The following is a 13387-nucleotide window of genomic DNA, read 5'->3' on the forward strand; positions in this document are numbered from 1 at the left end:
AAATCATTTTAACAGAAATCCCCAATTTATGGAATAAAAAAGTAACTTCAGTAAAATATGAAAAAGGTAGGTTATCAATTTTTATACTTTTTCGTTATCATCTATATGTTATTAGGCATGTTATGATTCATTTTAATTTATCGTCGCCACAGGATTGATTGGAGTTAAAAACATTTCAGTTTGGATTGCAATCTTGCAGATAAACTCATTTTAAAGAGGTGTGTTCGATTAACTGTGAAGAGTGTATATAAATTTGACGCCAGGTCCGTAGGAATAAAGACATTGACTTAGTGGTGCAAATCCCATAAAGCTGATTTATTTTCAAACCATATTATTTGGAGCGGCGGGTGTAGAGATTAAGTGGTTTACATTGCATTCAAATGGTTGATATAAATAGTAACATTTGGAATCGACCCCATACAACATATGGGTTAGGCTGAAGAGACAAAATCTATTTTTGTATTATGCCAACAGCTTTTTTTTACACTTTTTATAGGTCTACAGAAATGCAAAAAAACAAGAAAGACTTCAAATAAATTCCCTTCAAACAATACATCGGTTTGATGCAAATGCTCCGTATTGAAGGCTGTATTTTGGCCTATAATGGTTTACTGGACTTGTGACTTGGATGGAGTGTTGTCTTATATGCACTAATATCACATTTTCCTATATTTATTGGAGTAATTATAGACATAAAGAATATCAACAAAATTATTTCGTTAAGAAGTGTTTGCCACTTTTTAATAACTTCTATTTTTTTCTCGGATTTGAACTTGTCAGGTTTTTTAAAAACAAAATGTCAAATATATTTGAGATAGGACTGTATGCTTTGTTTTGCTGAAAACTGTGTTTATTGCAAGCGAGTTCTTTTGGTTGATATTTTGGTGACCACTGAAAGGATGAGGTTACTTGGAGTTTTATGGAAAATCGGGATATTTCTTTTATCATTACAATAGTATAAATTGCCTAGAATATATGCGACTGTGAAAGTGAATACTACTCATTAATTTTTTTTTTTCGAAATACATTATATTTAACACCTAATAAAATGTAAATGTATTATGAATATTTTGAGTCTTGGGGAACAACATAAAGCACAAAACATCAAAATAATTCTTCATGACAAGAACATATAACAATAAACTGATTAGTTGATTCACCAATATAGGGTAACTGGGATGAAAGGCTACTCCTTGAAAATTATATATTTAAAAGAGCTGCGCCTTACAGTTGTTTACCTACGATCCCAACAACGAGTCATTGGAATTTAACAAATTTAATTGATTCTGGCAAGCTGCTGTATTGCTAGTATAATTATACATTTAACATAATTATTTATACAATCTATGTTTAAGATGACAGAGAATCTGCAGTTACTATGGACCAGGTTATAATAATAATTGTAGCATCATCAGCAAGTACTGCCGTGTCGATTGTCATATGTTGTATTTGTGTATTGATAATTCGAAGACTATTGTATAAAAAACACCATACCGATCGTGGAGGGACTTTAAATCCGGGTATTGCCACTAATGGTGAAATTACAACACATCCATCAACTCTTCAAGAACAACTTTTTACTGTAAATACAAATGACATTCCTGATTCTCAATATGAAACAATCGACGAATCGAGCATGATAGAAATGTCAAATATTAGAATAGACGAAGATAGATTAGATTCACGCAACACTCACACCTCTAGCTCTAGCAGTGACAGCAAAACATCTAATGCCAGTGGAGTTGCATCTGAGGACACTGAAGGTTACCTCTACCCATATAATACTCTAGATGGAAATAGGCACAATAAAGGTTATCAGTACAGTTCATATATTGCAAAGGCTTACAAAAGTTAAATTCCTAAACAAAAGCTTACGACAGATGAGGATTCTGCAAAAACATCACATTTGATGCACACACACGCTTAACGGATAACTTTTTTTCAATCCGTTCATGTCCGTAAGACGTCCGTTCTTATCCGTTAGACGTCCGTCCATATCCGTTGCATGTCCGTTAAGCGTACGTTTTATCCGTCGACGTCCATTCTGTCCGATGGAAAATTTTGAGCATGGTCAAAACTTTGAACGGACGTCTAACGGATAAAATGTCCGTTGAGCGTCCGTTGGGCGTCCGTTTTATACGGTACTCGTTTTGGTTTCCGTTTTGTATCCGTTACGTGTCCGTTATACATCCGTTGGAGGTCTGGAAGATAAATTCACAAACGGACTTCTACCGGAAGTTTAAAGGATAAAACGGATGTGCGTTGACGAATGAGAAACGGACTTCTACCGGACGCATAACGGATAAAACGGACGATGAACGGATCTAAAACGGATAAATGCCAATTGAAAATTTCCCTTCAGAAATGCCAATTATTGGTACGTCAGATTTCTTAAGGTTCATGAATTTTTATTATTCATTATCTATCTTAGAGTAAAGGCACGTCTTCACATTTAATCAGCTCTTATTCAGGCCAGACAATGACCTTTGGCGGCAGGTTGAAGAACATACCAAAACAGTTATACACAGAAACATTTTGAATATTTATGCAATTTAAAGGTATTAGTATTGTCGCCTTTTATTTTTCCGTATATCTTGTTCATCCGTTTTATCCGGTACGCTTCCTATAGGTGTCCGTTTTATGCGGTACTCGTCCGTTGGATGTACGTTCAACATCCGGTGTGTGTCCGTTATGCATTCGTTACACGTCCGTTTTATTCGGTCAGTACATCGACGGACTCCCAACGGAAAACAATTGTGTCAACGGACAACTTTTATTTTCATCCGTTAGCCGTCCGTTCGGGCTATCCGGTAAGTTGTGACCGAGGATTTATTGTCAAAATATCAAATTCACATGGTTGAATGTTGAAACGGAAAATTAAAAACTTTACCTGTTACAGTAACTGTACATAAAATAACACTAAATAAAAACCTTGTATTTTACTCAGTTAGTTTCATTCTCTCTAACTCAATAAAATCGGTCGTTTTGTCAATGTCAATGATCACTCTTTTTTGTTGGAATACGGTTGTATCGTCTCGATGCTTAACAAGCTTGTAATCACTAACTTATGAATATTTGTGCAAATCGAATCTTAAGGGCTATTTCCGTGTAGCTTGAAATCTATAAAGTTTATATTTTAGTCAAACGAAATAGCAAACACTGGAATGTTTGCCTGCTTCTTTTAACTTTTAAAACAGGGACTCGGAAATGAAGAAAAGCTTCGTTTCTTTAATCATTTGACTTTTCCAAGCGTTATTACAGATTTTGTGTCACAATACAATACGTTCCATCACTTCTACTCAATTTAAAGACAATGTCGGTGGAACATGTGTTTTTCTTCATTATGGTCCTGTTGTTTACTTGGTATTTAATTCAGTAAAGGTATTATTAAGTGTATGACCCTTCTAAGATAACTGCTCTTTCGCTTTATTGACTTCTTTTTGAAAGAAATAGTATTCGTTAAGTTTCTGTCAATAAAATACAAACGGCGGCACCATCTTTTGACATGTCTCGGTCGTTTCAGATTCCTCCAATTGATTGCCCAAAGATTAACTTTATACAATAAAGTTGGTAATATTCTGATGTAAATCCTGCTCAATGGCACACCTCACTAGAACAGACACAATTTATACCTGCTACATACTCTACCTGATGTCTTGTACTGTATTTTGATCGTGAAGATATCTGGTATTGGACCAAAAGCAATTAACATGTGTTATTCTCTAGACACATTCATAACCCGAACAGTCTAATATATGGCACTTCGTATGCAATTATTGAAGTGATCCTTTGATTTTTTTGATTTTGGTTTAATTTAAAGTTTTGCTGTAGGCCTGAAGAATCCGACAGATATCGTTGCGTCTAAGTATCTTTTTTTTTTTTTTTTAAATATAAAACATATTTTATTAACAATCGCCTGTTACATCAACACTCAGTTGCCCAGGGGAGCAACTAAGGGGCCCCAATTGTTACAGTCTCATTTGTCGGGGAAAAATCAAATGAGAAAAAAAAACTCCCACTATAAATTATTAACATCTACCTTTAAAAATATTATCTGTCCTTGTACAAATGTACATGTACCTGCAATCATTATCGATCTATATATCTTTACCTCTCACCATATATATTTTTTTTTAAATAAAATATGTTTTGTATCTTTATTTATTTCTCACAAAAAGCTACCTGTATTTATTAAGTAGTTTCAAAGTTACCGTACATCAAGTCTTTTGTTATGTTAATTTCAATTACATTTAAATTCTGGTCATGTGATCATTTACCACGTGCGATTTGTTAAAGGGATGTGTTACAGTAGTTCATTCATAAAAAAATATGGATTATTAATGTCTAAGTAACTTCATGTCTTATCTTGCTGGAATTTTATGCTTTCAAAGCTTGATATGTCCATAAAATATTTTTTTTAATTTTGTTTCACTCTGAATTTTTTTTATCAGTATTTCTTTTCAAAATAAAGACTTTTTATTGCATCTTGTGAATCTCATTTGGGTTTTCAGTCAAGCATTTTAATGAATTATAATTTACATAGCTGCATTTTATCTATAAGAACACATGTAAAATACAAACTGACAAACCTTTCTCCATAAAAACGCTTCTGAAATGTATTATGTGTTATTCGTTTATCTATTCAAAAGTTTATACACCGAAACGAAAGGTTAACAATTGGAAGTTCGAAATTATTATTTGCTGTCGTAAATATAAGTTCTCAACCGAACTTTGTGGTATATTTTCAGATTAAGATAAATATATAAAGCAGACTTAACTGTGGTATTTAAATTAAAGGTTCATTGAGATTGCCGCGATCTGCTTAGTTCTCAAACTTGGAATGATTCACTGTTAAAGCATCATTTATATATCGTCATGTAAAGCGAAAGAAAAATCATCGCTCCTTTTTCTTAATCTTGACCTGTGAAGGTCGTGTATTGTGTCCGTAGAATAGTAATAAAAGACTAATTCTACAAGGGATGGAGCACAGTTTGTTTCCCATTCAAAACACAAAATGACCGAAAAGGCAACCATCAAGCGAAGCAAATACATGTATTTTAGTTTCAGAAACTAATTGCCAATAGTTATTAAAGGTACCAGGATTATAATTTTGTACGCCAGACGCGCGTTTCGTTGTGCCAAATACGGCTAAGGTAATCTATGCTTTGGATAAGAAAATCCTTAGTTTTTCGAAAAATTCAAAGTTTTGTAAACAGGGAATTTATAAAAATGACCACATTATTGATATTCATGTCAACTCCGAAGTGTTGACCAAAAGTGTTATTAGCAAAGCACCTGTTGCCCTTTCTATAAACATTATGTAATAACGTATGCAACTTTCTATGAAACTAATTATTCTTGTAAAAGAGGGACGAAAGATACCAAAGGGACAGTCAAACTCGTAAATCTAAAACAAACTGACAACGCCATGGCTAAAAATGAAAAAGACAAACAGAAAAACAATAGTACACATGACACAACATAGAAAACTAAAGAATAAACAACACGAACCCCACCAAAAACTAGGGGTGATCTCAGGTGCTCCGGAAGGGTAAGCAGATCCTGCTCCACATGCGGCACCCGTCGTGTTGCTTATGTGATTACAAATCCGGTAAATAGTCTAATTCGGTAGGTCAAATTCATGAAAGGGAAGGGGATTGTAGTTACGACGTAAGGAATATATCCGATATCATTTGTGAAAGGGTTATTCCATAACGGTCAACCAACTCGTGATGGCGTCCGTATAATTTACGAAGGGATGATATTCAACTTCACCATTTGGAACTCTTGGTTTAATAGCTTTCTTGTGAGCAGTAACCCTCTATCAAGAAAATCATGATAGGAAACGCAAGCACGGGAATATCGTATCAATTGGGAGATATATACCCCGTATGCAGGTGCTGCTGGAATGTTGCTACTTAGAAATGGAAAGTTCACAATTGGAAAGCTGAAATCATCTCTTTTGTCGTAAAGTTTTGTCTTCAACCGACCCTCATTGTCAATTTCTAGATGTAAGTCAAGATATGAAGCCGACTTAACTGTATCTGTAGTATCCTTTATCTCCAATTCGATGGGATAGATGCGATCCACATAGTCACCAAATTTTTAATTGTTTAGTGAAAGAACGTCATCTATATAGCGGAAAGTAGAGTTAAAGGATATTGCTTACTTCTTATCTTTCTTCCTAAGAAGTTCCTGCATGAAGTCAGCCTCATAATAATAAAGAAACAAGTCAGCAAGTAGAGGGGCACAGTTTGTTCCCATTGGGATGCCGACAGTCTGTTGAAAAACACGTCCTCCGAACGTAACAAATATGTTGTCAATCAAGAAATCAAGCATCTTAGTAATATCGGTTTCAGAGAATTTTTTGTTTGAATCAGAGTGATTCTTTACAAAGTAGGATTTATCCCTCCCCAAGACAAGATACTTGTATCTACGTTGGTCATTCTTTTTTATGAAGCAAAGTAATACCGGTACCAGCTCTTTTAATTTGTCTTTAAGTTTGGAATGTGGAATACTTGTTTAAAGAGTAGAAAAGTCAAATGTTTTAATACTGTTACAAGATGAAAGAGAGTTAGATTGTATGTACTCTCTGATTGACGCCACCTCTGGAATAGGCAGTTTCACAATAACTTTGAAGCCCGTCTTTGATTGCTGATAAGATGGATGTTAATAATTTAGAAAGGGGTTTCGTGGAGCACTTGGAAGACCCAGCAATATACCGTTGTTTATAAGGACACTTATGTAGTTTAGGTATCCAATACAGTGATGGAAGATCCAGTTCTTCATCTTTGGTTGAAATACCAAAGGAACAAAGAACAGACCTATGATTATCCAGGATTTCCTCTTTGGTAAGTGTCGTGAGGGTATATGTTGGGTTTCCAAGTGAATTGTCTATACCTAATTCGTTTATCAAGCAATTACTGTAATGACTTTTACAGACAAAAACGATGTTATTTGGGGCTTTGTCTGCGGGGACAACAACATATTTATCATGGAGGTCAGACAGGTGTTTAGCAACATTTGGATCTTTGAAGATTGACGTAGCATGGGCATTGATGGACCCATTCAGTAACTGTCTATGTTCAGAATAAGGAATACTTAGGTATTAAAAGGGTAAATAAGTCACTTTTCATGTCATTACACATGAAAAGATTCATTTTGCATAGTGAAGTATTTTTATCTCACACTGAACAGTAACAGGTGCCAACATGATCTTCAAACATTTTAAAAAAAAATGACAAAGGCATAGTTCTCATGAAGACTCGAAGTAAAGCGAGCGGACATACCTATAGTGTAAGGTTTAACAACTACAATAGATGTTAAAAATAAGCAACACAGTTCTATGTTTTGACCTTTGCCAAATATAGTAGTGCCCTTAACTTTCCATTGCATGCTTTGTTTTTATACGAAACGTCATAGTAAAGTTGAAACACTTTCCGTAAAATGAGTTTCTATGGGAATTGCATTATTCACATTTACAGAAATGCAAACAGAACAGGTGCATGATTCAAATCAAATTGTCGCACTTTTATCAGAATAAATCTCGATAAAAATACTTAAAATCACAAACATATTATATGTACGTGTTATACGTTTGGTATATATAAGTAAGTAATGATTAAATTATATCGTAAGTCTCTGGTACAAATTATGAATTCAAGTAACAAAAATACCGAACTCCGAGAAAAATTCTAAACGGAGAAAGCAAATGACAAAATCAAAATCTCATACACATCAAACAAATGGATAACAACTATAATATTCCTGACTATGAACAGGCATTTTCTTATGTAACAAATGGTGGATTAAACCTGGTTTTATAACAAGCTAGACATCTCACTTGTATGCCAGTCTCATCAAATTTCGTTATATTGCCATAGATGTGTGAACAAATCAAACAGACATTATAGGTAAAAATGTCGAAAATAGGGGTACAGCTGACTGAACAGTAAAAATAATAATTACAAAGACAAATAAACGAATACTATAACACGTTATTAGGGGCATATAATAAAGTTACAGGGGTAGTTATGACGTTGCTAACGTAACTTTTATTTTTGCGACGTCAAACTGTGACAAATCTGGGAAAGATGCACTTTGCGACTGTATTTTTATGATTTAAACTGATTTAACTTGAAAAAAGGACACGGACCCCCCTTTTAAATGGCATTATGTTCAATTACGTATTAAGATTATTTGTACCAATTTTAATGAAAGAGTCAGCATTGAAATGTTTTAAATTTGATAAATATACAGCAATAATACCGAATCAATTATTGCTACAGAACTGTTACATACATATTGAAAGCAAAATAACGTAAAGCAGATTTTCCTTATGTTTCTACAAACTTTCTCTTGTGTTTATCTTTTAAAATAAAAAGAAAGTTACCAAAAAAAAAAACCAGAAAGTTTGAATAAATATCTAACATTACGACCGCTTTTATCTCTTAAAGTAGTACATACAGGTATCTTTTTATCACATATTTTAATGAAGTAAAATTTCTTTCTTTTCTGGTTGTTCTAAACTGGAACGTCTATGTTGTTGAATAAAAGAACTTCTTTCTTGTGAAACAAACCAGCCAGCAATCACGGGAAATATAACGGAACCAACCGTTAATCCGAATGCCCATGATAATACATATCTCTTCTGAATATCATACATAGTTACCCAACAAAGAGCTCCAACTGCTGTTGTTTCAACTGAAATTAAAACAAAGTGCATGCAGTAAGAGCTCAAATATTGAATTTCAGATGACAATTTTATAGGTTATATGGATATATCTAGAACAAGTAAGTCACTAGATCTGGCGGTTTGTCAAAATTAATGATCTTATAAGTTCAAACTTAGTACATTACGACTACGCCTGTTCTTATCGAGTTAACAATGATGGGTACATGAATATCTTTCCGGACTAGAATGTATCATTCATTTTAATCTTCAAATTCATTCTAATACATTTCTATCAATATTAAAATTGATAACTAAGCTAAAGTTTATTGTTTTGACTGATTGAAAAGTCATTACAGAATTTTAATGAAAGCAGTCTTCAACTTTTATATTCATTTAACTTACAATTACTAGAGGGATTGGTTGCAAGACTTTAAATATTACTATCCTAACCAAATACTTCTGTTTTAAAAAAAATACTCCTTTCTAAAACAAATCTTCTTTCTGCTTCAATGAGAAAGCTATATGAATTACAATGCATTTTCGAAAAGTTCATTATGCAATTCATGGAAGAACTAAGAACTAGGTTAAGAACTTACAAAAGACTTAAAGTAAAGTGTGCACTTGAAAATGATCTTTTAATGGAGTTATATATAGATGTTTTGAAAAATAAAACTATGCCATTCTTTTCCTCGTTTAAAATTTGTGGTATTGCGGGCTATATCTTAATTTGCAGTATGGGTTTTGTCCATTGTTGGTGATCTTTTTTAGTAACTTACGTCAATCTTTTTTAATAGTTGTCAGTTATTTCAGTCATGTCTCAACGTTTTCTACGCAAACAGCATTTCATAATATACTGACTTTCAATATCTGAAACATCAGCTCAACCAAGCGGGGCTCGCTCGGTCAATATTCGCACTGTTTTAGACGGAATCAAAAACAGGCACTATTAAATATTTTTAATGAACTAATGTTAGAAAAACACTTAGGTAGCAACGCAACATCACTTTGCATAATCACATATTGTGATGCTTTTGAAGAATCGACTTTTAAATAATCGATTTTCTTCATTTGATTAGAACATTAATTAAGGCGGGGTTGCGTAGTTGAATAGCTACGAATTTTTCTTACTTTTTCTTTTTCATTATTCTTAAATTCACATACCTATCAATATGATAAAGATCATGCATACTAAGAGTATGTCTGCTCCATAAACAGGATGACGTAGGTAAAGCCAAAATGACAATAGGGATAACAAATAAAATATCACAGATAATGTTTCCAAGCCTTTAGCTGCCTTCGACTGGCTAAGACCTGCAACAGCAAACAAATAAGAATGATATACATGTTGTTTACACAAAATTCACATCGACATAGTTTTCTATTGTCTTGATTTTTTTTTGTAACTTCTTTTGAACATCGAATTTCCAAGGAGTAGGAGATGGGTTTTTTGTTCAAATCTGTAAATAAGATTTCTTGTTTTCTAGCACTAAATTAATGACATTATCGGAACGTTTAAATAAATTCCAGATATATACGCAAGTGCATTCATGAGGGTTAAAATTCCTGTCTTATTAATATAACTGTTTTTAAAAGCAAATCTAAATTGTTCATGTAGTCGTTGTTAGGTCTTTGTTGTATGTGTGCTTACCATGTAAGAGATTTTTGTTATGAAACCTTATACTCTTTAAAAAATATTGCTACAAATTATGTCTGAACCATATCAAAATTGAAAACAACACGTTTAATAATTTCTTGCGTCCGAAGCGCTTTTCTGGATTAACCTTCATCCGAAATGCTCAAAGCCAAACATTTAAAATCCGAAGATGTATAAGTACCGAAACCGTTGGAAAGCTATGCGCCAAATCTACCTAAAATTAATAGCCAAATTCATCTAAAGCCAACTTTGCCTGAGGGAGTTGAAATATTGAAACCTGGAATTGACATTATTTTATCCATAAACGTGAATTTTTGTTTTCAAGATTAAGTATCAGATGTCTGTTTTTTTTTTTTTGGGGGGGGGGGGGGGTTGGGGGGGGGGGAGGGGGGCTTTAATTCTGTTAATGTGAAAGCAAACTGGTAACACAAGGAGTAATAATTAAAATCAGAAAAAGGACCAAGATTCGGCTTTTACTTCCACCTGTGTGTTTTTTTAATATATAAATATATATGTAGCAATTTTACCTGACCATATCGGGAAATAGGTATTTATTCGGATCTTAACACGTACTTGTGATTTGGTTTATACCGATTTTGCTGTAAATATACGGAAAAATGTCGAAATGTTCAGGACTTAATTAAATCCGTATTTCGGTAGGATGGTGCAAGCATGCGATTTTTATTGCGTCTTACACTTTGAGAAGCGAATAATCTTTAACTACTTTATTCAAATATTGTGTAAAAACATTGATTTTGAGCTTTGAAAGTCAAGTGACTCGATCATTTTCCTGAGGAAGTTTTAAAAAATTGCAAAGCATGAAATATTTTTACAGTGGGTTAGCTTTCATTAGTCTTCACTATCTATAGATTAACAACTTTTGGTTATATTTATAATTTAGAATCATCATTGAAGGTGGAGCACGATTGTGCAGTTAATTAATTCTATTGATGTGCCATTTGTATGCAAGAGTGACATTCCGCTGTATTCATGATGTGCCAATTCGAAAAAGTTATGCGAGTATTCTCTCCCCTTAACAGGTTCATTATTTTATAATTAAGTTTACGTTTCTGATATAATTTTGAATAATTACAAAATGTATACATTCAATATATTTCAGTTTTTGTTATTGGTGTATCAAAAACATTGATGTACGAATATAATTTAATAAATTTAAAACGTTTAAAATGATTACATACCAATATAAAGAACCGTTCATCATTTTTCAAAAAGACTATGAACGAAATTTGAATAAATAATCTTCTCTTGATGATAGAATTATTGGCAAATGAACCAGCGTTATCTAATGGTAATCACAGAAAGGGACCGGCGAGCAATATTTAATTGTAGCGTATTCAACCTAAAAATTATTTTCCACTATAAACGAATGTTACTATATACAAATATAAGGACTTAGTTAGCTAAATCTACAAATTTTATTAGATATTATGATTTTTTATTGCAATAGATTAATATGCTAATATATGGTACTTGTATGATATAATTTTGAACGTTTTTGTACTGTTAGTAGTTCCACAGATCGGATCTGAAGAACCATACGATTATTTCTAGTTTTCATCATGTAGATATAATTATCAAAAAAACCTTTTCGTTAACAACTTACATGAACTGCAGCTTACATATGAATATACATTTTTAATACGATAGTGAATAGGTCAGTAGGAAAGTTTTGTTTTAAATAAACAATGTTACTTTATCATTTAAAGCAAGCTATGTGCCTTTTATGTGTCTCAAAATATTATATCATTGTATACATAAAATTTCAAGCATATTGCAATACAATAGACAGAATTGCTCAAAATCAAATAACATTAGGCTACCAAAAAGTTATCAAAGGTACCAGGATTATAATTTAGTACGCCAGACGCGCGTTTCGTCTACATAAGACTCATCAGTGACGCTCATATCGAAATATACGTTTAATAAAAATAATCTGATAATGAAATTTCATATATATACTAGGATGTTCATAGATATATCAATCTAAATGAGAGATTTCTTAACACAAAAAACCACATAAAAACCATATTTCAAACCAGTTACACTTTTAGCGTATGTACTATGACAGTTACACTTTAAACGTAGGGTCAACTTACAGAACTTTACACTTTAAGCGTTTGTACATTCATCGCGTAATTATATATATTCAATAATTCTTGTGATGCTTTTTTTTATTATATTGTTCATGCCATTCTGTCGGTCGTGGTAAAATATTTAGCATGGTGTTAAATCTGTATAAATTCAATGAAGTATTTCTTAAGTGATATTTTTGAGTGAAATAAAAATTGATAATCCTACTTACTGTGTTCGTATTGTACACAGTTAATTTTCTTTCCTCGTCGAATACATACTTTCCACAGACCAAGTCTAACGGCGCTCTCCGTACTTTCAAGTGCTTTGGTATCGGGTATTATATTCCAGTAAGGTGACACAAATCCAATGAAATGAATTACACACCCGGTTCCAATTAAGGCTATTGATAATTTCAAATTTCTTGACAGATTTAGCATTGCAGTACAATTTCATGTTAAGAAATAAGTTTGACGGAAAAATGATATTATTTACGTCACAGAAGGAAGAAAACAGGAAAACATCTACTTTTAAAAAGGAAACTAACACTTGTATCACAACAGCATATAATCAATATTCTTAAACACAAAGCTTTGTTTGGCTATTTTTATATTTTTTCTAATCCCCATTATACTTTACAAAGAAATTGAAAATGAGGAAATGTAATGTGCTTATAATATTTCAAAAACAAACAAAAAACTTTACTAAACTGCATTAAACATAATAAAGCTCAATAGACCACTTTCGAGTTCATCCGTCATCGGAAAAACTCGTCAATTCTGTGCGTCTTTATGACGTCATTTTCCAGATAGAGGGAATCGCCAATCGGAACTACTCGGCCTTTCGTGGTTGCACAAAGAAATAACTGTTATTGTTCTGCATAGCGAGAATGGCCGAGTAGTTACGATTGAGGGGATCGCCTGTATCCCCGCACTATTAACGTTCATCATGACAGCACCGCTGATTAT

The 13387-nt window shown here is 32.9% G+C and overlaps 1 protein-coding gene across 1 annotated transcript; it reads right to left on the reverse strand.

The window, feature by feature from the left end:
- Window positions 1-8473: 8473 nt before the first annotated feature.
- On the reverse strand, window positions 8474-12921 carry LOC134712515 (uncharacterized). Its single transcript, XM_063574142.1, has 3 exons — window positions 12652-12921; window positions 9836-9985; window positions 8474-8703 (listed from the first exon to the last, which is right to left on the reverse strand). Exons 1-3 carry the CDS (start codon window positions 12857-12859, stop codon window positions 8489-8491), a joined length of 573 nt encoding a protein of 190 aa, XP_063430212.1. The 5' UTR covers window positions 12860-12921; the 3' UTR covers window positions 8474-8488.
- Window positions 12922-13387: the final 466 nt, after the last annotated feature.

Source organism: Mytilus trossulus, chromosome 3 (genome assembly GCF_036588685.1).
Source record: "Mytilus trossulus isolate FHL-02 chromosome 3, PNRI_Mtr1.1.1.hap1, whole genome shotgun sequence".
Taxonomy (NCBI): domain Eukaryota; kingdom Metazoa; phylum Mollusca; class Bivalvia; order Mytilida; family Mytilidae; genus Mytilus; species Mytilus trossulus.

Bases quoted from the DNA above. Each gene is read 5' to 3' on its own strand.
- LOC134712515 (XM_063574142.1), bottom strand. From the start codon at position 12,859: ATGCTAAATCTGTCAAGAAATTTGAAATTATCAATAGCCTTAATTGGA. The intron at 9,986-12,651 runs GTAAGTAGGATT...TTGCTGTTGCAG, and splicing joins CTGTGTACAATACGAACACA to GTCTTAGCCAGTCGAAGGCA. The intron at 8,704-9,835 runs GTATGTGAATTT...TTTTAATTTCAG, and splicing joins GATCTTTATCATATTGATAG to TTGAAACAACAGCAGTTGGA.